This window comes from Nicotiana attenuata, unplaced genomic scaffold (genome assembly GCF_001879085.1).
Source record: "Nicotiana attenuata strain UT unplaced genomic scaffold, NIATTr2, whole genome shotgun sequence".
Lineage (NCBI taxonomy): Eukaryota > Viridiplantae > Streptophyta > Magnoliopsida > Solanales > Solanaceae > Nicotiana > Nicotiana attenuata.
In genome coordinates this window covers 156,293-182,334 of record NW_017671739.1, presented here as the reverse complement: position 1 = coordinate 182,334, position 26,042 = coordinate 156,293, and the positions used below count along the sequence as shown (strand labels likewise).

Sequence of the window (26,042 nt, the reverse complement as noted above, 5' to 3'; positions counted from 1 at the left end):
ATTGGAAGATCAGAATTTGAAAGATTCGTATAGCAATAGGTAAAAGAATTAAAATCGATTGACCAAACCACAACTTTCTTAAGGAGGGAGTGGGGTTTTGATGGAAAAGACGCACCGACAACTTCATACTCTTGTTAAAATCAGCATTCAGCAAGACAATTTTATACAAGGAAAATAGAAAGCAACCAACCACAACGGACGCCACGCCATTGCCAATACAGCAAAAATAAAATAACGTGACATGAATAGGACAACGACTATCATTCAAATGCCACCCCACAACAGTGACACCATTTTCACCGCCACGTACAGTCGTTTGGTAGGATACATTAGAAAAAATAATATATGCATTAGCTTTTGGCATTACTAGTTCGTTATTTGGTACACTTTTTCAACATATATATTATTAATACAAGTATTAGTTATACAACCTACATATATATATATATATATAAAGTAGGGAAAAAGAATGCTGACTTGGCACCTCTCTTTGGCCAAGAAAGCTAATTATCTTTTTTCTCCTTTTTTTTGACTTCTTTCCCTTTATTTCTCCATTTATCTCATCTCATTTTTAATAGCCCAAAAGGAGAAACGGCTAAAAAAAATGAAACGACGCTTTTCCAATTCTTCTAATGCAATCTCTCTGTTTTCCTTTAAAGCAGTAACGGTTACATGTACCGTTTCTTCTACTAATTAATGTGCTACTAAAAGAAGAAAAAGACTTAAGGACTCTTTTATTATTATGATAGCACCTTTTCCTGCTAAATACCTTTCCCTCGGCCCAGCAAATATTTAGCAACAAGATAACTTGCTATGACAAGCACCAAATTCATTTATCTTTCCTCTCTTTTTGGAGGATTAGGATTATACGTGCCAGTTAGCCTAAGATGGTGATCTAGGTGTTATCTTCCTCTCAATTGCTGTTCGTAAATCTGTGAAATCCTCCACTTTGGTTCAGGTTTTAATTTCTGGACACGGAATGAACTTTTCTAGCATTTTTTTTTTGTTGCACTTTTTGTATGAGTTCATTTTTGGTTGCAGGTGATGTGTTCATTTATCCATTTTTATTCATGTTCCAAGTTTCATTCTTTTTAGTAGTATTTTGTTTCTTTTTTGATTAAATCGCCATCCATCTTTATCTATCGGCATTTTTAATTGATGACCTGCACTGAAATATGTTCATCTGCAGTAGTTGGAGTGCTTGGAAGAAAGGAGAATCATTAATCATCTTTGAATTGGAAGACGATCAGTATTCAACAAGGTTACAAGGAAATTAGTGACGAAGAAGATGATGCAAACAAGAAACCGTAAAAGGGCGATTTTTAGACTGTTGAGGAGGACAGAGACAAGGAAAAAGGTAAGAAGAAGAAATAAGGAGATCTCTCATCTTATTAACAACTAGCAGAATCCTATCCGGTTTGCAGACGACCTGGTTATATAGGAGGAAAACGTCTCTTTCTACAGAAGTTTAACCATGGCTGGGATTTGGGAAGACTAATTGTGCGGTCAAGTACTTCTATGTTGAGCGGCAACTTGAATTCAAGGCAGTCCTCTTCATGTCTGTGTAGTAGGACTATAGGAGTATGTTTTATGAGAGGTCATGTGCTCAGAATATGTATTTTTTTTTTTTTTTTTGAGTAATTCCCTTTTTATTTGGTTACTTATATTTGTTTGTTGGTTTGCAAAATTCTGACTTCTCCGTTGAGTAGATAATTTGTTTGGTTTTATGATTCTATTTGGGGGAGGGGTGGTGGCAAATTATTTTGGAAAAATTGCACATACGAACAATTGATATCCCTACTTTTCAATTTTATAACCCATATTCAATTACAATCAACTAGCCCAAAATAATAGGCTAAGATTCAACATCCAACTCCAATAGGTTCTTAAAATTACTATTTAATTTTTAAAAAAGATTGCTCAAGATTTTAAGTTAATTTTCGAATCAGTAACTGTAACTCAAATATTAGTTCAACAAACCAAATCCATTTGAGTGGTGAAAATTAGATTTTTAACAAGCTTAAATATGTGGGTTTAGATTCCGGATATGATTTTATGAGAAATTTGGAGTGGGTATTATCTAGAATTGTTAGAAATAGTATAAGGAGGTTGTATATAAAATTTGAAGTCATTTAATGAAGATTTGGACTGATTTTGAACAAGAATTGCAACTGAAAATCGTGGAAGAAGTTCGTCTACAGACGCTTGTATAAAGGTGTATAATAGTGTATAAAATGCGTTTATACACTCATATACACTATTATACAAGATTATACATAATTATACAAAAAACTGACTTCGTCTTCTTCCTTGCGTTTTTTCTGAAATTTAACTCAATCTTGCTCAAATCTACTCCAAATCACTTCTAATTTAAATTTTGAACTCCTTTTAATATTTTCAATCAATTGGAACAACACCCAATCCAAACAACTAACAAACTCAAAAAATCTTATTTTTGAAAGCAAAAGCTTTGAATGTCTTTCAATGCATGGTGGAATGATGAATCTTCAATTTTCTTATATTGTAACTAGGTGACACAGGGGAGAAGCAGTAATGGCAGACGGCCCCTTGAAGCATATGTAGAAGATGTGAGAAGAAAAGAGAGTGAAAGCAACGGTTGTGAGAACATAGATTTAACTTCATAGCTTTTAGAAGCATTGGTTGTAAGAAAACAGATTTTGAATTTGCTAGTGCTTTCAAAATATATACAATATGGGTTAGGTCAGGTAAAACTTAAAAATATGAANGACTAATGCAAGATGTGCACAAGCCCCCACTTGGTACGTATCTACTATATGAACCTGCTGCTTCTGCCCTGATTCCTCTACCTTTTTGGTGAGGATGCTCATTTGTGTCAAGAGAGTCGCCATATTTTCAGCCATTGTATTAGAAGGATCAAGAGGCACTGAGTGCACCACTGGAGTGATAGGTGCGTTCCTAGTTGTCCAACCTGAATTCTGCGCCATCTTGTCGAGCAAATTCTGACCTTCTCTCCAAGTCTTGCTCAAGAATGCCCCACCAGCAGAGGCATCTACGATATTCTTCATGCTGTCTGACAGTCCCATGTAAAATCGTTGTCCCACATCTGCTCTGGAACACCATGATGGGGACACATAACCAACATTCCCTTAAACCTACCCCATGTCTGGTGTAGTGTCTCCATTGGTTTCTGTTTGAAACTCACAATCTCATCAATTTGTTGAGCAGTTTTGTTGGGCGGATGGAACTTGTTGTGAAATTGCTTGACCAACTCATCCCAAGTTTCTATAGAGTTTATGGGGAGCGAGTTTAGCCAAACCTGAGCAGCTCCTGTCACCGAGAACGGAAACAATAATAGCCTGATTGCTTCCGGAGTCACGTTGGGTTGCCTTTGAGTTTTGCATATAGACAGGAAGTTCTTCAAGTGCTGCTGAGGATCTTCTGTTTGTGTCCCAGAAAAGAGTCTCTTGTTCTGCAACAAGTGTAGCATGTTATTTGTGATCTGGAACGATTCAGCTTGTATTGCGGGCACAACAATGGCAGTAGCCAAATTGTCAGCTGTTGGTTGTGCCCATTCATATAATGCACCCTCAGGCACAGGAGGTGCCCCTTCCCTGGCATTTAATCCAGCTTGCTCATTCCTGACGTTTCCGTTGGGATCGTTTACGTCTCCCATGTTAATTTCGATTTTGAGTGTTTGTTGGGATTGTTGAATTCTTTTGTTGGCACGGTTCAATGCCCGGAATGTTTGCTCGGGGTCTGAGAGTCCTTCAAGTAGTTCTCCAGTCCTCGTAGACTTTCTAGGCATACACCTGAGCACCCAAGTCAACAACCGTTAAATTTTCAATGAAAAAAAAAATTTTGGTAGAGAGAAAACTAACTACAATAAGAATCTTTGTATTTCTGTCAATGGTAATTGATAATTCCGTTAACTCCCCGGCAACGGTGCCAAAATTTGATCACGCCCAACTATGCCTTATAAAAAGGACTCTGCGGACGTTGCAAATATAACCCGAGTATTACGCCCAGGATCGAATCCACAGAGAGTTAACCTATCAACCACTATCTTCAGACCCACTAATTCTTCAGAACCAGCTTCCCAAATATGCAAATCTCCGTTGAATGTTCTTTAACAACTACGCTTGCAAGTAACTAAATAGCTGTAAACTAAACTAATAAGGTTGTAAACAATTATGATAAAAAGCTAAGGCAATGATTTCCCCTATTGATGGAATTCCTTCTGTTTATGCTCATACAAATTTACCAACACCTCTTTATCAATCATGAACGCTAATCTTACCGTAAATCTCTCCCGAGTAATCACAGTAATTTACTATTGCACTCTCCCGAGATACACTAGCTTACTTTATTTAGCACGATTCACTTTAGATTACACCCAAGGCTTCGTTATCCCTAATCCCGCCTTTAAACCCGCAATTATAGATTCCTCTAATAATCTAGGAGTGGTGTTGTTCAACAATACCCTAAATATGCACTCTTTTCCAAGTTATGCACACTAAATAGGCACAGCTAATTGAGGATCCTGTCAATTAACTACAACAAACACGAAGTTGAACAAATAGAGATTAAACTAGCAATTTGTATTCACATAAACAAGAAGTTCATCACCCAATAGGTTCCATCAAAACCTTAGACAAGGAATTTAGCTACTCATGGCTATGGGAAAATAAACTAAGATAGAATTCATCATAAAAATCAAAAGTAAAGAAGAAAGATGTTTGGAGTATTCTCTCACAATGATTTTTTTCTTGCTAAGAAACCTTACAAATCAATACATGCCTCTCTTGGGCGAAGTCTAATATTTTAAATAGGGTTTAGGTCTAAAAATCCCGTGTTTTACACTTTAGTCCCTGAAGTTTTCTGCTTCCGCCGCGGTTCTGCCGCGGTCGCGGTCAAACCACTGCCAAAAGCCTTCTCTGAATCTGAACTTATCTGCAGATATCTTCCACCGCGGTTCTAGCGCGGTCGCGGTGGAACCGCGGTCAACCTAGTCCTCTGAATCTTCAGGCCTATTTTGCGTGGTTTACTTGGGGAATTTCACAGTTGGCCTCTTTTTCTTCATTTTTTTTGACTCCAAAACTGCTCCTTAGCCTTCCTTATACATATATCACGTGCAAATCATGAAAAGCACTAATAAGAGCATTTTGTTATCACTTTTAGCACTAATACTACACAAGAAGGTGATTATTTAAGGTGTGATTATAGTCAAATTCACCTATTATCAGTTGGAGCTAAGAACGATCATCTACAACTCCATGACCCGAAGGCGATGGAGGCTGTTAATAATGCTCTGGCCTAATGACCATGATTCATCCACCATACTTGGTTTTGTGTCTCCTTAGAACTCAAGGATATAGTAGTACGAGCCTATAGAACAGATCCTGTTCAAGTAAGGTCGTAGATATACGTATTTGTTCCTTTTTTATACCTTAAGGAATATTTGGTATGATGTATTAGAAGAAATAATCATGGTATAAAACTTTGTACCTAATTATCTAGTGTTTGGTATTCCTTATTAATTTCTGCAAGTTACTCCTTGTATAAGTTATACATCAGTTGATGTATATTATTTCATACTTAATGCAATATGAGATAACAATACTTGTATTAGTCATACCATGATAAAGTTTTATAAGACAAAATTGCCCTTGATTTTAAGGTTTTTCCTGATCAAACCTCTTTTAGGATACTTAAGTCTACAAATTTCTTATTTGTTAGAGTATGAATAAATTGGACATACAATCCAAGTAATAAATGCCCAAGTTTCTTTTGGATCCCAAAGGTTAATCGTAACATAAAATATAAAGGAATTTTTATATTTCTATGCCACATAGGAAACCTTATTACCCTCAATGTTTAAGGTTTGACTTAATTACACTTAGTATACCAAATTACCAATTCTATACCATAATTAATTAAGGGTATAATTAATTGTACATTTTTTACTCCTTAATTAAAGGAATCTGCACGTTTCTCTCTCCTAACCCCTCAGTCCCACCCACGTTTTACCCATACCCACGCTCTTTTTACCATTTTCCATCTTCTGAAACCAAATTCTCCCTCTAAATTCACAGAAAATGGAAGAAACCCTTCAACAAAGTTGGTTCCCCATTTTACTCCAGTTGAAGTTCATCAATGAAGAACAACAAAGTTCATCAAAATTGAAGTCAAATCTTCAAAGTTCATACACACATTTACCTTCAGCTTCAAATTTTCTCAATGAAGAAGAACAAACCTTCAAAGAGACATGGGAGCAGCAATTCCACCATTGACAGCCATTAAAAAGCTTTGAAGCTTTGAATTCAAATTTGGGTTTTCAAAAATCATTATTTATTTTGATTGGGTGTTGTTGAAAATAATTGGGAATATGTTTTGGAGTTTATATCTCAATTTTGAGGGGTTTTGGTGAAGATTAGACTTGGTTTTGACTGAAATTCAGATTGAAACTCGAAGAAGAAGAAGAAGACATATTGCAGAAATTGTAGATAAATTATAGAAAAATTGTAGATAAATTGTAGACTGTTTTTTGCAGAAGATTTTGTAGAAGTTTTAGTCGTTTTGGATTTGTGAAAACAGAAAACGATGCATCTACAATCAGAATACAAATAATCTACAATTTATCTACAAAATATCTACAAACTGGATACATTGAATTTTAATATCCCAATTCCCATTTCAATTGTAGCATAATTGGCATTTTCGACATAATTGCATTTTTTGCAGAAGATTTGTAGAAGTTTTAGTCGTTTTTGATTTGTGAAAACAGAAAACAAAGCACCTACAATTAGAATACAAATAATCTACAATTTATTTACAAACTGGGTACATTGAATTTTTATATCCCAATTCCCATCCAATTGTAGCATAATTGTGATTTTTGACATAATTACGTTTTTTCAGAAGATTTGTAGAAGTTTTAGCCGTTTTTTATTTGTGAAAACAGAAAATAAAGCATCTACAATCAGAATACAAATAATCTACAATTTATCTACAATTTCTGCAATATGTCTTCTTCTTCTTCTTCTTCTTCGAGTTTCAATCTGAATTTCAGTCAAAACCAAGTCTAATCTTCACCAAAACCCCTCAAAACTGAGATATAAACTCTAAACCATATTCCCGATTATTTTCAACAACACCCAATCCAAACAAATAATGATGTTTGAAAATCCAAATTTGAATTCAAAGCTTTCAAGCTTTTTAATGGCTATCAATGGTGGAAAATATCTAGAAGAATATTTACTTCCATAATTGTAACGCGCCTAAATAGGAATATCTGGAAGAATATGACTTGATCTGATTTACACCAAATCTTTTTAGAATATTCTGTTCCTCAATTTTAGCTCGACAAATTAGGAAGATTCAGCTACTATTAATTAGTATTTAATGATTGGCATAGTAACTGTAGAAAAAATGTGGACAGGGCGGGTAAGTTAGAAACTATGCACATTTTTGGTAATAAGGTTTCATATATGGTATAGGAAAGAAAAAATCTCAAATATAAATTTATATCAAATTCAAACTGGTAACGTATCTCAACATGGAAGTATTGAAAAAACTCAAAGCCAGGGACCCAAGTGGGAATAGTGAAAGAAAGAGAATAGGATGCGGGGTAGACGAATTGGTCAACTCATTAGGCATTAGAAATTTCTTTTGTTGTGCATGAGATTGCCCGGAGTACGTTCGCAAGAATGAAACTCAACGGAAGTGACAGGGGTCGCAGAAGCGGTGGAGCATGTGTTTTATTTCGATTGCAAAAATTCTACATTGATATACACATTACTTGTCCTTGAAAAACAAACATATTTGCTATGTACCTGTAATTTACATCTTGAAGATAGGACACTGATCTTAGGGCTCCCAAGCCAAAGATACCAACTTCCTGTCTAGAATTCACAATTTGGAAATAACTACACATTTTCCCACATAGTTTGCTCTGGACTCAAGTGAATGTATTTCTCAAAGAAATCTGTTTATGGTGTAATACAAGAAAAGAATAGACAGTTATCACTTGAACAAGATATTATATTACTAATGTACATTACAGGCCATCTGCACAGCAATCTGGTGAATCTGTTAGCTTTTCAATACTTAGTGAAGACTTCTTAAGTATGCTCTCAGTCGGCCAACCTGAAACAAAAAACAAAACTTTGTCAACATATTTTTTCCTTTTCGGTTATAGGAAAGAATGGACCTTCAGATATCCAATTACAAGCATATAACATCTTACAACTACAACATTTTTAAAACTCCATTCGTAATGACTGCTGAATTTACTAAACCGACAGTGTCCACAAGAGCTAGCAAAGCAAAAGAGTCGGTCATCGTCTGTTGTTCAAATATAATTTCATGCAAAGCCATTTACCTTTTTAAACAGGTTGAGCAATGTCAGTTGCGCTATATCAATATAAATTCAAGAAATAACATCTATTCAGGCTGGTGGAAGAGGACGTCGACATGTTGGACACTCCATCTTTATGTCCATCCATCTTTGCAAACAACCGGAATGAAAGAAATGATCACAAGGTGTCACCTGAATATCGAGAAATTTTGTAGCTAAAATCACTTTCTAATAGGAATTCTAGATTAAGCGAGAAAATCTTTTATGACTATATATTACCATGCAATTATTTGAACGTAGAGTAAGATCAATAGCAGCCATACAAATAACACAATCAGCGGCACTATTGGCACCTTGATCAAACCTTCTGTAATAGTTATACTTCTCGGGTAAAATCTGCAACACGACAATAAAGCTTACATAAGATATGTAAAAGGGCAGAATGAAGTATTTTCAGTTTTTCCAGCTTTCAACAATTAATCCTTTCGAGAGATTCAACTGATGGAGCAGTATCAAACCTGACGTGGAATGAACCAACGAGATCCAAGATAGTGCTGCAGAAGAAGAATTGCCGCCTGCAACGCCATAAAAACTCCCAAGCAAATGCACCAATTCTTGTCAGGCTTTATACGCATGAAATTGTGAGGACAGCCAAAGACATATAATGGGATTGCCAGACGAGTTATACTCATTCCCAAGATGTAATGAGGGTGCAACGGTTTTCTCGAGTCACGAATGACATTAGTTACAATTTGAGGTATCCAAAAAGAGTGTAAAAGGAGAAGAATAGGGCGTAGAAGCTTGTGAAACTCGTACATGACCAATATACCACCTAAAAGAATCCCATCTGCAAAAAAATTCAGAAAATAATAAAAAAAGGTTCTTAAAAGAGGAAAAAAAAAAAGAAAAAGGAAAAGTAAAAAGCGAGCAGATTTTTTATGACCAACTGCAAATGCAACTCAAGCGGCCCAACTTTCAGAGGAGAGGGAGATGCGAAAGACTCGAATCAAATGCTTCAACATTTCTTTAGGAAATCTTTCTCTTGTACTTGGTCAAAGTTCGTTGGCTCACAAAAAAAAATATTGGGGAAAAGTGATAGAACAAGAAAGCAGTTAATTCATTAGCCTGTCCACCAGCAAGTTGGACAAAGAATGACGTAAAATGCTGGTGAAACCAGATATGTTATTTGATTTTAACATCTAATGACCTTTTCAATAGCAGCATGCATATTGATAACAAAGGCATGTGTATTAAACAAATCTCCAGTTGCTGATTCTGTTAACTATTTCTATACAAGCCCACATTAAGTAAAAGATACTTACAGAAACGGCTGTAAAGTACTGACAGTTCACGCCTCATTGCTTCCCAACCCTCTCCACTATTCATTGGCCTATTTGCTTTCCATATAGCGAGAAGATATCTCATCTCAAATATCGAGAAGACAACAAACTTGAAGAATGCAGCAGTTGCAAAAGCATTGAAAAGGGATTCTGCAAAAGAATTAAAGGGAGCGGCACACAGTTCCATAAGAAATCAGTGACCACCTTATACTTATACGACTTCATTAACATAGCAAGAATTGGATATAAGTTTGGAGAGACTTCTATGAAGAAAAACTACATAAAAGTGATACTTGAGAGTCAAGGGTAGGGCTTCATTGACAATATCCAACAACATAAGTTTGTTATGAGAAAAGAATGAACACGTCAAGAATGTCAATCAGCTGAAGAACCATCTGCATAAACTTTTAACAGTGCTGCTTTCAAAGTGGCAAATAACGCAGAAGAATATGACATAGGTATGACTTGCACTCTGACCGAAGAACACCTGATCACCAGAGGCGGATGCAGAGTATATCTGTTCCGGGTTCATCTGAACTCGGCACTTTCAACGCAAAGTATATATTTATGTGTAAACATTCATGAAAACTGCAAGAAATAGTAGATACGAACCCATAACTTTAGAAATACAATGGGTTCATACTAAGAATCTTAGAGGTTGAAACCAAAAAGCTTAAATCTTGGATCCGCCTCTGCTCACAAGGAATGAATAGCTTACACAGAACTCTGTGACTATATTAGTACCAGTTAGAATGACCAAGACAACAACTACTGATCAAACTTACCAACAAGTATTCCAGCGGTCAGATGCAAAAGACAAAGATAAGCATCCATGATAGCCTGTTGTCCAATCATCAGAATTGAAACTTTGGCAGCTCCCTAGAAAAAAAAATATCACATATCATTCTTCTACTTTATCACCACAGAGAGAGAGAGAGAGAGAGAGAGAGAGGAGGAGGAGGAGAGAGAGGAGGAGGAGGAGGAGGAGAGAGGAGGGAGGGAGGGAGGGAGGAGAGAGGAGGAGAGAGAGAGAGAGAGAGAGAGAGAGAGAGAGAGAGAGAGAGAGAGAGAGAGAGAGAGAGAGAGGGAGAGGGAGAGGGAGAGGGAGAGGGAGAGGGAGATAGCACTTGTTATCATGTGACTAAGATGGTGGTAGTCTTACTGATTGAGTGTTGCTATGTTCCATTTGTCGAATAAGGAGGAGTACTTGCAGAAAAGATATCTGGTGGATTAGGCAATTAAAGAATCCAGACAAGTGCAATTTACAGAAAAAATGATACTAATAATCCCTCTGTCCCAATTTATATGTCATACTTTTCTTTTAAGTCCGTCGCAAAAAGAATGTTATACTTCCTTATTTAGAAACAATTTAGCTTCAAAATTCCAACTTTACAATTAATTAGATGATTTATAGCCACACAAAGATCTATGGCTTGTTTTAAACCACAAGTTTCAAAAATCTTTCTTTCTTTCTTAAACTCCGTACCGAGTCAAACACCGTCACATAAATTGGGACAGAGGGAGTAAAAAAGAGAAGTGCTTTAGGATACAAATGTGACCATCAATGTATAGTTCACTGCTTTGTTGTAATAAACCTCTATATTGACAGAGGTGGCATTCAATAGCATTGGTGAGAAACAGTCTCCGTCAGCATCCACTGAAGGGCTCTCTATCAATCCTTCTAGGTGATAATGATCACGAGCACCATCTGACAAAAAAAAGATAAATCACTTCTTCCTGATATTCTGCACAAGCTTATGGATAAGGTATGATCAAGGATCTTGTATCATATCAAAGGTGAAAGGTAAACAAGAAAACCCGAAGTACCATTAGTGGAGGATGAGACACGAGCAATTTTTGCAGCAATTTCAATATTACAATGTTTCTCCATCTCATAAAACGGTGCTGCAGAAACAAAAAGATACATAGCTTAAGCGAGAAGTTACAACATTAAAAACCGGATCGACGTTGAGTAAACGTTATTACAGTGTTTCTTTTTCCAAATCTTATCTCGAGAAGACTCCTGGAAGATGTGGGATGAGAAAACTCCAAGCTGTCAACAAAGATAATGGATGAAGCAAGTCATTTTCAATGACAAAAATCTTCTTAACAGCTAAAAACTCAGATTACTGTCACTGGAAGAACGGAACATCCAAAAACATTTTTAAAAAACCAAAAAGAGAAATAAAAAGCAAAGGATAAGGGGAAAGGAAAATCATCTACAGGATATGAATAGTATTAGAAGTTCCATCTCATTATCCCGCTTTCGAAAGAGAATTCTACTTATGGCTATCCAAATATGTGCTAAAATTTCAAATGATAATAAAGAGATACACCCTGCAATTTTCTTTAGAAAAAGAAAAATACAGTAGACAAAAGGAGCTCTAAAGAAGTAGAAGAAAAAACTTATGAAATTTGTTGTGCCATTACCAGAATAAAGGGCAGCCCGGTGCACTAAGCTCCCGCTATGCGCGGGGTCCGGGAAAGGGCCGTACCACAAGGGTCTATTTTACGCAGCCTTACCAGAATATCATATAAAATTCAAAGTATGCCAAATTCTCAATGGAATTCAAGCATGGCGTTCTTCAAACATAAATCATATAATCATATAAATATGTGACACATTTGAAGAAAATTAAAGTACTTCAACTGATTCTAGCAGCAGCAGAACTCAATGTTATTGATGATCATAAGGTGACATGTCAAAACTCTTTTCAATAATCCATGCTGAGGACAAATGACATATTGTTGTAATTAATACCAAGTGATATGGATTCGACAATAGATAATCATCTTCCTGCCCAAACTCACCATCTTTGCCACTGCAAATTAGAAGCACGACTGTGAGTTGATGAAGCATGTTAAGATAGGATCTCCAAGCATGTTATGTGATGAGTGAACCAATATCTAAAGTTTAAATTCCATCTTCTGAAGAACACAAGATTTAGATACTCTAAAGGTGAGTAAATATCTTAATACGCAGCTACTAACTGCATCAAAACAGATAGGATTATTATTCTCGCACTGAGAATAGCTCCGCTTTCAACTTAGCAAGTACAAGGAAGTAGTCAAGTATAAGTACGTACACTGCTATTTTGGTAATTTGAACAATATGGCCTTGATAGTTTCATGCACTATAAAGCACCTTAAGTGGAACTAAACCTAGGAAAATGAAGAGGTAATATATGAGGCTTTATCTTGTTATCTTTCTTTCTCACTGTAGTACCCAGGCCTTATTTATAAGCTAATAGTTCCTACGTGAGGCCATATTGCTTGAACCCGAATAGAATACCATTATGTTCTCTAGACAGTCCAAGACATAATACAAATCAAATTTAACATAGATGCACCAGTCATAACCATCCATTGTCTTATGTATCACATTACAGTTCTTATCTGAGTTCGTAAATACAACTTTTAATCGCAATCCTCAAGCATGATAAAAGGACTCTAGCAATAAAAGTTAGAAAAAGTTGTACACTATTTTTTTTTATAACCGAGAACTACCCGAGGGCTAGTGGCGCACGGTTCGAAGCTCGGTTGGATATTTGGCCCGCCCCTCTACCCTTCTCCACTTAAGTACCGGGCTTTTGTCTGCAGTAAGATTCGAACCCCTAACATGCGCCACCTAACCCACACTTTACGCGATGCACTCTTACCACTAGACCAAAGGCCTGGGCGACAATTGTTGTACATTTTTGGCATGAATTACTTCAATTTCAGCAAAGACACCAGTTCTGACCATCCATTGTCTTATGTATCATATAACAGTTCTTCATTGGTTTTGTTAAATACTAACTTTTTATCGGAATCATTCAGCAGGATAAAAGCTGGTTGCATTTCAAAGCTAGAAAACAACTATTGTACAGTTTTGGCATGAGTTACTTAATTACTTTAGCATATTTTTACATCAATTTTTTTCCAGACTAGGTACCAATTAGCAACTAGTACCTGTAAGCTACCATTCGAAGTTGTCTGAATGGCCATATATATACACCTTCTACTCTGATTTGAGCACCACCAACTCCATGTTCATTGTCAAAAACATCATGGAAAATTATTGCACCCTGTTGTGTACAACATGAAGTTAAATTGTAGAAATGTGCAATTTCTGCATAAAAAGTTTCATCATCTGAGCAAGATCAAACCCCTGCTAAATATTACTTTTAATAGTAAATCTGCAATAGAGAAAGTATTGGACTTCAATTTTCAGAATCGTGTGTTTCACTGCTTATGCACAACTCATCAAAGGATAGCAATACATTACAATAACGAAGCAAAGCTAGAATCAGTAGGCACATCAGACTATTCCTAGTAAGGTGTTGAGCTTACAGCTCTATAATTCACTGGTTTACAAATTTGCAGGTATATTTGGATAAGTTACAATTTGTCAAAGGGATTACCAGGAAGAAGTTTGCATATTCAACAAACAGCATATTTAAGGGTATGATAGAAATGCTAGGAGAAATAAAAAGATGAAGAACAATTCCATTACACCACTAACACCACAAGCTATAGACTAATAGTAGCAATAGACATTTGTTCCACAATACTGCTGGGATGAAATACCAAAGTGGTTGTGGGGAACTTTGGGTGAACGACTGATGTTGTGTAAGAAGGGGAGCCTCGGAACAACGGTAAAGTTGTCTCCGTGTAACCTACAAGTCACGGGTTCGAGCCGTGGAAGCAGCCACAAATGCTCGCTTTAGGGTAGGCTGTTTACATCACACCCTCTTGGGGTGCGTCCCTTCCCTGGACCCTGCGTGAACGCGGGATGCCTTGTGCACCGGCTGCCTCTTTTTGCTGTGTAAGACTTCTTCAGCAAAATAGCAGCACAATCCTTGTCATATGACAGTGTTTGAATGAATGCAAAGTATAAAATCTTAAGTTGATTTATGTACTATATTAGTGGTAGTTGGAAAAATATTAAAGAAATTCTTGACTAGTTAGTTTGATAAAGAACATTACATCAAAGTTCAAAATTTTGTACAGCTAAATGAATTTGAATTCTTGAAAGTTGCAAACAACAGTAAACGATACCTGGTATGACTTATGAGAGAAGCTCTAATAGAAAGAGCGAGTAAACTAACCAGAACATCTACTTAAAAATTAAGTAAACCTATTGGGACACAATGACATATACAACTTTATTTTTTTAAAAGGTCAGAGACAAGTACTTACGTGGAAACAACAGAAGTTAGCACAATAATTTGTAGAGAAATTCACTTATTTAATGATGACGGGACTACCTGAACATAATGTACACCAGTTATTTTTGTTGGATTACTTATCAATTCAAGGACCGAGTTGCCATTGGACTTCCTAAAATCAGGAAACCTGGAAGAGCCATTTGTTGAATCTAGGAATCTCCAAGACCCTGCACAGCTCAAATGTCCAGAAGAAGGTATTATTAGATTCAAGACAGAAACAGCAACTGAGCTATATTAATTGATATGAGCATGAGATTTTCCTTTATGTTGTGTTTGATGAGTTCCACTGAATCACTTACAAAATTGGCCATAAGTTCTTAGCCCAGTTGGCTTAACAAAACAAATAAGGCGTTATTTTGAAAGGTAGAACAACAGGAAAGTATTCTGTTAAACTCATATGAAATATGAGCAATGCACTAAAGTATCATATTTACAACCAACTTACAAACCTCTATAAGTTCCTGTTATATTCCAAGCAGAAAATGGCCCCAATTCATTTTCATCCTTTCTAACAAGAAGCCACTGCAACAAACAATAAGGATATGATTAAAGGTTAGGTGGAAACAAAAAGGAGGCCTTTTTCACTTTTGGAAATGAAATTATCTTCAGGTTCCATGTTCAAATGCAGGACTATATTCTTTCCAGAGTTCCATACTCATAAATGAGCTCCAAGAAGTCATAACTGAGTAGAATAATTTCATATCCCATTGACCGAGTTTATCCATCTAGTAATTACAAATCTTATTGACTGAATTTATCTAGTCATTTCATCATCCCTGATTTTTTTTATATGTAAACACCAGCTCTTTATTGGTGTCAAGAGTTGATTGGAGAGGCAGATATCTTGGCAGTAGGCATATACATGAAATAGTTCCAGAGAAAATTCTACTTTGTTCGGGATTTTCCAATATAATTAGACAAGGTAATACTCATAAGAGCAAGTTCCATATAAAAGAATGGATAAATAAAGACGGATTATTCCTTCTTAGCTCATATAACTTTATCACCCATATCTCCTCATTTTTATACTAAACTTACATTTAGTAAGATTCAAAGAGTATAAAGGACTAGACCTATCAGCTGCAGATTAAGCCAAATAGCTTGAATTCCTCTCACCAGCCTATGGTTGCCGCACCTAGGCTGCATCTAGACATGTGTTTTGCTTAGGCCCGTCGATGCTTACATGCAACATGTGCAAGAAAGAAGGAATGGCGTTTCTTTTAAATGGTACATATGTTGAACAATTTTTTATCATATACTAGAGATATGCATTATTTCTATCATCAGATGTTTCTCCAAAACACTACTCAGGCTTTTCATGTTTTTATTGGAGTAATCATCATACAGCAGATTTTTATAGCATCATTCACGAACTGGCAAGCACATAAAACTTTGTTCTAATTTCACATTTCACCTAGTTTTTTTTCTTCTTTTTTTTTTTTGGCGAAAAGCATACAAGAACATTGGCATCTGTTGAGACTTCAAAGAGAAAGTCTAATAGATGTGTGGGTTAGTCAAACGTATCACCTTTCTATCGCAGGTTTTTTTCCCGTTTTTTTAATCTATGTCATATAAAGTTCCATCAATGTTATAAAAGAGCTCAGCCTTTGACTGACATAAGGTCAAGTTAGCTAAGACTCAACAAGAATAAAATGAAAAGTGAAAATTTGCTCCGTTAATCAACCCACTCAAACTTGAAGCATATGAACATTAACCACATTGCATATGCTACATCCCCCATATATGCTTGTCATCGCTAGCTTATCCAATTAACAACAACACCGAATCACTTTAGACCCTCACCAGTCACTTCTTCTTTCCTATCAATCAGCTTTCACGAAAGCCCTTTCGAGTTTCAGCCTAAGCTAAAACCTTTTTCTTTTCAATCAGAAGCCTAAGGTTAAACTTAGGGACAGAAACTCAGTGCCACGCACCAAAGTCAGAACTTTCCCATCAAGAATTCCAACAATAACAACAACAACTAGCCTTACTCCCAAACTAGTCGGTGTAACTATATGAATCCCTAATATCTGTTCCATTCCACTACGGCCCATTTTATAAATATCGAATGTCTAGACAGTACGTAGAAGACCAATAGTACTTTTCTTGCTCGCCAGGAACCAAAGATATCAATTCCATTAACCACATAGCTCAAGCTACTTAACAGAAGGAGAGAGCAATTTAACATATCAGCAGAAATTAAACCATGCAAAGTCTTTCGAGTACATTTTTAAACACTGCAAAACTACACAAGAAATAGAACCAATCATAAACAATACGATCATAAGACTAGAATTCACCAGCTAGCTAACACAACTTTCGCACTTTATGTTAGCTGAATGAGTAAAGCTTCATTTTTTTAATATGCAATTCAGTATTAAAGTAGCAAACTTCACCGCGGATACTTTTACAACATTAACCAATCCTGTTTTCGAACAACAGCAACAACAACAATCGACGATCAATCAATTAATCAACTTTGTGGCTATGCTACGATCTAAACTAGTAAGAGCAGTACTTATTCCACTATTTGGGCACATTTTATTCCAATAAAAAATAATTTCTACTTGCAGGCAAAAAACAAAGAAGAGCAAATAGAATATAACTCCGAATACTAACCTCATCGCCCCACGATTGATATCTTTCCCTGAGAGGCCTGAGGCACATTACTGGACAAAACCCACCAAAGATGAACCACAAGCTGAATAAAACTCTAAGCAAAACCCCATCATTTTTCCTCAAAAAGATCAAATTTTTAGCCACACCCATTTAAGATCAATTCAAAGTCTTCTCCTTTAAGCAATTCTTGAACATCCCAGATGAAGAAATAAAGCCCATTACAGTTACAAAGAAGAGAAATTTAAGAAAAAAAAATTAAAAAAGAAGAAATACAAAACATGGGGGTTGCTTAAAGTGAAGTCTAAACAACAAAAAATCAAGAGACCAATCAACTTCAGAGAAAATGAAAGCTCAACATAAGCAGAATCATTTGAATTGTTGATTTGGGGTTTACCAACAATGCCTTCACTGGTCAATTCTTGAACCAGAAATTAAGAAACCCCCACTTGTATTTGTTTATTCAAAAACAGTTATAAGTAAACATTTATCCCAATATTCTATTAATTAATTAAATATGTTCTAATACATAGATAAATAACATGGGGGTGAGGGGGGTTCAGTTCTACAGAAAGTTTATTTAAGACTAAGCTAAAGAGCATTTGATAATAGTTTTCTCCTAATTTTCTTGGTAAAAATGGAGTCTTGGTTCAGTGGTGTGGTCCCGTGTGGATGATAGTTTGACTGGTGGGTATGAAGCATAAAGCTAATGCTTGCCTACAGTTAGTATGTGACATTGGGCTATGGAATCTTCAATGATTTTCTAAAGATCATTGAACGGTTGTGATTGAGCTGTCACCGAATGAAAGGGATGGAACCTGTTTCCTTATCTCTTCTATGTTGTTCTGGACAGGCTGACAAATTGTGGGCGAAGTGCACAAATAGCCGTTTCTAGAAATCCCATTTAAAGATGGGAAAATTTCACATAAGAATAAATGGGCTCTCTATCTTTCAATTTTATAGCTTATATTTCAATTTTCAACTAAATATCCCAAAAATATAGGCTAATACTCAAAATTTAATTCCAATAGATTCTCAAAATTACTATTCAATTTTTAAAAAATAATTGCTCATATTTTTAAGTTAATTTTTGAATCAGTAAGTGCGACTCAAATATTAGTTCAACAAACTAAATCCATTTGGATGGTGAAAATTAGATTTTTAACAAGCTTAAATATGTGGGTTTAAATTTCGAATTGAATTTTGTGAGAAATTTAGAGTGGGTATTATTTAGACTTGTTAGGAATAGTATAAGGAGGTTGTATATAAAATTTGAAGTCATTTAATGGAGATTTGGACTGGTTTTGAACAAGAATTGTAACTGAAAATCGTGGAAGAAGTTCCTCTACAGACGCTTGTATAAAGGTGTATAAAAGTGTATAATAGTGTATGAGATGTGTTTATACACTCATATACACTATTATACAAGATTATACATAATTATACAAAAAACTGACTTGTCTTCTACCTTGCCTTTTTTCTGAAATTTAACGCAAATCTTGCTCAAATCTACTCCAAGTCACTTCAAATTTAAATTTTGAACTCCTTTTGATATTTTCCATCAATTGGAACAACACTCAATCCAAACAACTAACAAACTCAAAAAAAATCTATTTTCGAAAGCAAAGCTTTAGATGGCCTTCAATGGTGGACTTCTACTCTTCAATTTTCTGACATTGCAAACAGGGGGAGAAGCAGAAAATACACGGCCAATCTACTCCAAATCACTTCAAATTTAAATTTTGAACTCCTTTTAATATTTTCAATCAATTGGAACAACACCCAATCCAAACAACTAACAAACTCAAAAAATCTTATTTTTGAAAGCAAAAGCTTTGAATGTCTTTCAATGCATGGTGGAATGATGAATCTTCAATTTTCTTATATTGTAACTAGGTGACACAGGGGAGAAGCAGTAATGGCAGACGGCCCCTTGAAGCATATGTAGAAGATGTGAGAAGAAAAGAGAGTGAAAGCAACGGTTGTGAGAACATAGATTTAACTTCATAGCTTTTAGAAGCATTGGTTGTAAGAAAACAGATTTTGAATTTGCTAGTGCTTTCAAAATATATACAATATGGGTTAGGTCAGGTAAAACTTAAAAATATGAACCATTTTTTGTTATGGTGTGAAGTCAAGTGTATTTACTTGTAATTCTTTCAATTATTTTTTCTTCCTCAGGTAGGTTTTGATCAATTTGTTTCGGTCTAAAAAGTATATATACTTTTCTTGGCTAGGTTTAATTTAATTTTATTTTGTTCACTTTTGTTAGAGAAGAAAATGGACATGATTACTTAGTTCTGCCTAAATTGATTTTTATTTTAATTTTAGTGTGTTTCAACTAATATTAGATTGGTGAAGTACTTGTGAAGAAAATGGACATGAGAAAATATTCCCATGTTTAGTGAGGTTAAATTAATTTCCGATTTTTTTAATTTCTTCTCTTTTCTTCAATTCGTTTTGCTTTTTGGGTTGAAATGAAATGGGAATTATGTTTGGGAATTAGCTAATATAAAAACATCAAACTATTTTGTCATGTTAGAAATCAAGAAATGAGGTGGAGTTAAATATATGATTTTGAGATGAAATTTGAAGTAACTTGAGAATAATATTTTTTTCCTTGATAGTTCATCTTCAAAAAATGAAAAACATCTCAACAGATTTTGCTGAATGTAAGGTACCTTAATTTAGATAGAAATTAATTTTGCTTCATAATGATTGTTTATATGCCCTTGGCTTTGGTTCCTTCTTCGTCCATTATCTTAGACGTGAATTAATTAGGCTGGTGGTTACTGGGATATAATAAGTTGTCAAAGATAGAAATGATAAAGAATATTGCATCATTAGTATAGAAATTAGTTGATTATTGCTTCATCTCCATTATTTCACTAACATCTTCATAAGATAAGGTTTGGTTATAATTTTTGAGAAATAACATCATTACGTCAGTATGAATATTTGGTCGAGACATAATCATTTTTGAGGAAAAAAATTAAATCGTAGTAGTTTGGCTTGTGTTAGAGGTGAAATTCGCAAATACTAATATGGATATATTTTTTAAAATGGGTTTAGTGAACTTAATTTGTAAAAAATGGTTATACAAATTAAAATTATCTAAGAATGCGGCTAATGATAACAAGGACAAAATTATTCCAAGGCATATGCTGCTAACTATGAAGAAGAGTGATGAACTGAAAAAAACTTTTTGCTATTATATTGTTACTGTTGCACATCGTACTGTTCATCCAAATATCAATCCCATTTGATGCCCAAGAAGCTTATGACAATCAAAATATTAGTAATATTTATTATGCATGAATTAACCGAAATGTATGCTGCTTATGAGTATTTTATCGAAGATACTGGATTGCTTATCATTTCATAGATTGATATTCTTTTATAATCGCGCGAAGCGCGTACATATTCACTAGTTTGGTATAATTCTATGTATAACTAATACATAACAAACCATGATATTATCAATGCAAGGCTATTAATGCATGCATTAGCATGAAAGACAAAATTATCCTCCCTTAAAGCTAAAGAATACGGAGGGCATTTTTGTAAACAACTAATTTCTTAAAAAATTATGCAATACATATCAATTTTTAATACACCACACCAAACAGTGAATAAGAAATAAATTGTATATAACTAATACTTGCATTACTAACGTATACATTACCAATTCTTGCATTGCTAATACACCTTATTCAGCACTATTTTTATACACCCTACAAAACGCCCACTAACGTTTGGTATGAAATATAAGAAAATATAACTTATGTACAAAATTTGTGTTACTTATGCAGCAATTGGTCTCTGGTATAAAATCTAATAAAGCGTATTTTAGTTTGTTAAACCTGAAAATCTGATAAGGTACATCTTTAGTTTCAATGTTAAACTCCGAAAGTCAAATATTGTATTATCAATTTAGTTTCGGCATTATTTTATACAAGATACATATGGATAAGAATGAAGGGGAGCCTTGGATCAACGGTAAAATTGTCTATGTGTGGCATATAAGTCACGGGTTCAAGTCATAGAATCAGCCCACTGATGCTTACATCAGGATAGGCTGCCTATATCACATCCTCATGGGGTGCGACCCTTCCCCGGACCCTGCGTGAACACGGGATACTTTGTACATCAGGCTACTTTTTTTTTTTTTTACTTGTGGCCAAGACTATGACAATTCATGAATAATAATTCAAACACATAAACATGTCGCCATTTAAATTTTAATTGTCTAATATTTAGTGCTCGATCATTTATTATAAGTTTATAACAATATACATGACATACTATGTGCAATGAGCTATAGCAAGATTGGCACTAATAGGTAGCCGTAGGCGTGGAGCCGTGGATACTACTATCACACCACGAATCAGTGTGTACAGATTTTGTTGCTGGTCCCCCTCCTCTTCAGAACCAAACTTGATGGCCTACTAATCAAATTCACATGCTTCTTAGCCCTAACTGCCAATGAGGCAACTTGGGCTTTTACTCTGAAAACAGTCTCTATTCCATGTTAGGTACAATTACCGTCCAATAGACAGTCCAGGCAAGTTGCAGAGGTTATAAACTTAATGCAACCATATGCACAGAACAACATTTATTCCTGAATCATTCAACTAACTAACAAATCATTCCGAACTAAAAGTTTCAGATGTTCAACTTCCCCTCACAAACAATTATCGAGTAATTCCGTACGCTAACAACAACAACAACATACCCAGTCTTATCTCACACCGTGAGGTCTGGGGAGGCTAGTGTGTACGCAGAACTTATCCCTACTTGTGAGAATAGAGATGCAATTCTATCAGCTAAGAGATTAAAAAAATCACCTAGTGATGCTTTTAATGAGAATTGGGGGAAAAGGCGTTAAGTACCCAGACTAGCCTCAAATCTGCAGTTACACACCTGTACTTCGTGGGAGTCTTATTATGGTGCGAAAAGAACACCTCTCTATTAAGGACTTCCGCAAAGTACTGGTGTGTAAATAGGAATCCCTAACAAGTGAGAAGTACTTATGCCTTTGCCCTGAATGAGTTATAGGTCTAAATTACTCTGCTCATTAACTGTACAAGTGTTTAGAACCAAGAAAAACACATCAGAAGAAAAACTTGTAATGCATTTTACTGACTCTTCATCAAACTTGTTACACGAAGAAGCTTTAACGCATTTTAATGATTCTTCATCAAATCTACTGAAGTACCAGTAACTTACAAACAACTAATATCGCAAATAAGAAAATGAAACCGAATTTCAAAATCATTGGCAAAGCATTTATTAAATGGTCAATCAAAAATTAAAATTTTAATTTCGAATAGAATTACACCAACTAATAAATCCAGTGAGTAAAGAATCAAATCAAATAAATCTAATGATATTCTCATACAAAATATCAAATGCAAACAAATCTAATCATGAAGATCTATCAATGCAATAGATTTATATATATCAGTATAGTATGTTATATATATAAATTGAATGCATCTGATAATTCAAAGAACTTCTCTCCTAGCGTCGTACCCGAACTGCGATCGTTGAATATTCTGCTGTCGTTTTTTGTAAACCAATGCACCGAGACCTACGAAACAAACGGCGGCGATCACTCCGATTGCTATTCCGGCCTTCTTCCCGCCGTTGATTCCACCGCCTGACGATTCCTTCGAGTCCACCGCACTCTCGTGGCTTATATCACTCGCAACTTCGGAATTTGGCGCCGGAGACGGAGACTTTGAAGAAGTAGCGTCACCAGAATTCGCCGGTGATGGGGCCGGAGATGAATCCGGTGAGAGATCTGAAGGCGGTGGCGCCGGAGGAGAAGTCAGATTTGATGAAGGTGAAGGAGCCGGACTCTCCGGTGGAGAAGCCACATCGGCACCGGATACCGGTGCCGGACTTGGAGAATTTGTCGACGGATCTGCAGAGATACATTGTTGTACGAACAGAACTGCAAAGAGAAGCATGAAGGAAAGCACTCGAATTGTCGCCATTGCTATCAAAACCTAACACACAACAGAAAACTAAGTTAAAGTAAATCAAAGCAATTTACAGTGCAAAAAACAAATGCAGATCTGGAGATTTTCAGAGAATTTTGTGGTGAAGTTGAAGGCTTAACGTTGAAGTAAAAGGAAATTCAAAATTCAAAAGTCTAGAGAGAGAAGGAGAGTACCTTTGGAAGTTAGAGAGAGAAAGGCGATGAATGAGGGACTGCTAGTGCTAGATTAAGGGGAAAATGTTTGATATGTTTTGGTGGCGTGAAGGAGAAAGAAACGGAATCGTCTCGGTTAAAAGAAAGGTTGCGTATTTTGGGTAATACTATAGTATCGAATCTCATGAGATATCATAGGTTCTCTTTCTAATTCTAATTTGAATATATTATATTTTTGTTACTTAGTATATTGTAAACATACAAAATATTTCATATTATTCTACGGATAGTTTTATAAGTGGGCGTTTGGACATAAGAATTGTAAAATTTCAAAATAGGGTGAAAATATTTTTCAAGTGAAAATGGTATTTGAAATTTAAAATTTTGTCTGGACATGAATATAATTTTGGGTTGTCTTTGAAGTTTTGTGAGTGATTTGAGTGAAAATTTTGAAAATATAGCTTTTCGGAGTTCTTCAAAAATTTTCAAAATGCGTATTCAAGTGAAAATTGAAAATTTTATGAACAAAGCTGATTTCGAAAAAACGAAATTGAAAAAAAGGGAAAAATTTCTTATGTCCAAACGATATTGAGTTCTCTTTGTCATTTTTTTAGAATTCAAATTTAGATTTAACCGTTATACTTTGATTTAGTGATTTCTATCAAATTTATTTAGAAATCATTATCTTGTTATTTTTTTGGTCCTAATAGTATAAGTCGAATTTAAGATGTACTATGTGTCTCATCTAAAATCATCGTGAAATGTGATAACTATTTTTAAATTTGCATATATACAATTACCAAATGGTTTACCATAATGGTAAATGAAGAAGAAATTAATTATCCAAGACAAGGGTTTCTAGTGAAAAAAGCTACATCTAATACATGTACCGGTGAAAAGTATGTCAACTGATTGAGATGAATACAAAATATTTACTCCCCATTTTAATTTACGTGAACTCATTTGATTGGACACAAAATTTAAGAAAAAATATAAAACTTTTTGTGGTGTAAAATAAGATACATATATTTTATATGGCTATAAGCCATTGTATAAAAGTAAATTATTTTCAAATAAGAAAATGAGTCTTTTTTTTTTTGCACAGACTAAAAAAATAGGCTCACATTTATTGAAACGGATTTAGTATAATTTGAAAAGAAAAATAAGAGCTAGTAGAAAGTTTTTTAAGCATTCTTGTGTCCTTTCTACAAAAAAGGAAAATTTCTTGAGTCATAAGCGATTTGGGTGAAAAAGTGACCTATTTTGCTTCAATTAGAAATTCCAGATAGCAAGGACGATAGCGGACCTGAGTGGTTGAGATTGAAGGTGAAACTTCCTTATCTAGGCCAATCAAAAGAATCACTATATAAACGGTTTTTAACCTATTGCTTGATTAAGATTTTAGACCAAAGGTTTCAATTCATTTTTAAATTCAGATTACTTACATTAGCATCATCGGGAAAGGATCAGCTCCAGTGAAATTATGCCCAGTAATGTTCAATACTGTTACTGATTATTGCCATCTGTCCACCCATATTTTCTATGGCTGGGATTCATTCTTATAATACAACCAAAAATGGCACGACAATTATGAGCAAAAATAATGAAAAAAGGGCATTGCTATTAGCGGACGTTTTTATTGTAACGTGCTTGCCCTTTTATTTTTAAATAAACACTTGCAAGTTTTAAAGCTGCACAATGCAATAAGTAAGGCTCCTTTTTTATGTAAAGAAATATTTTCTCATTTGTCAAAACATAAAGGAGTAATTCATTCCTACTATCTACAATAAATTTTTATTTTTTTGGAATCATCTTTTCCTTTCTTTTGGAATCATTTGTTTCATGTTGACAGAGGTCTTGAAGGTGACATAATGACATTATATCAGGTTGTTTAAATGCTACTCCATCCGTTTCATATTAGATGAGGTAGTTTGACTCGTCACGGAATTTAAGAAAAAAGAAGAAGACTTTTAAAACTTGTGGTCTTAAAGCTTAAGGGGTAAAAAATTTGTGGGGCCATAACATTTGTGTGGCTATAAAAATTTCTCATTAAGGGTAAATGGGTAAAATGAAAGAGTTTAAAGTTGAATTATTTCCAAATTTAGAAATGTGTCATTTTTTTTTGGTTAAACTGAAAATTTTATTTAACCAAGTAAATATTTACATCCACCCGCTCATTTGACTCTAGAGTCGGGTCTACAAAAATAGCCTCTTTTGTAACAAATTGATCCCCTATCTACCTTACTAACTATGCTAGCATGGGAATCTATCTATCTTTTCTAATACTCTTTTCCATTTACAATAATTCTCTCCTCTCATATGTAAATGAAGTACTATATCTCTAACTAAATCTTTACTTTCTCTGCTGATTTGTTGAA

The 26,042-nt window shown here is 34.9% G+C and overlaps 2 protein-coding genes across 2 annotated transcripts; both read right to left on the bottom strand.

Annotated features, from left to right (window-relative positions):
- Positions 1 to 7,714: 7,714 nt before the first annotated feature.
- LOC109209944 (transmembrane E3 ubiquitin-protein ligase 1-like) lies at positions 7,715 to 18,110 on the bottom strand. The gene is made up of 15 exons (XM_019373308.1): positions 17,508 to 18,110; positions 15,338 to 15,410; positions 14,928 to 15,055; positions 13,630 to 13,745; positions 12,440 to 12,500; positions 11,665 to 11,731; positions 11,506 to 11,583; positions 11,229 to 11,386; positions 10,841 to 10,900; positions 10,464 to 10,557; positions 9,661 to 9,828; positions 8,857 to 9,185; positions 8,618 to 8,734; positions 8,363 to 8,530; positions 7,715 to 8,127 (listed from the first exon to the last, which is right to left on the bottom strand). Exons 1-14 carry the CDS (start codon positions 17,655 to 17,657, stop codon positions 8,429 to 8,431), a joined length of 1,701 nt encoding a protein of 566 aa, XP_019228853.1. The 5' UTR covers positions 17,658 to 18,110; the 3' UTR covers positions 7,715 to 8,127; positions 8,363 to 8,428.
- Positions 18,111 to 22,792: 4,682 nt separating this feature from the next.
- Positions 22,793 to 23,835, bottom strand: LOC109209949 (arp2/3 complex-activating protein rickA-like). The gene is made up of 2 exons (XM_019373312.1): positions 23,686 to 23,835; positions 22,793 to 23,518 (listed from the first exon to the last, which is right to left on the bottom strand). The coding sequence occupies exon 2, from the start codon at positions 23,504 to 23,506 to the stop codon at positions 23,012 to 23,014; it is 495 nt and encodes a 164-aa protein (XP_019228857.1). The 5' UTR covers positions 23,507 to 23,518; positions 23,686 to 23,835; the 3' UTR covers positions 22,793 to 23,011.
- Positions 23,836 to 26,042: the final 2,207 nt, after the last annotated feature.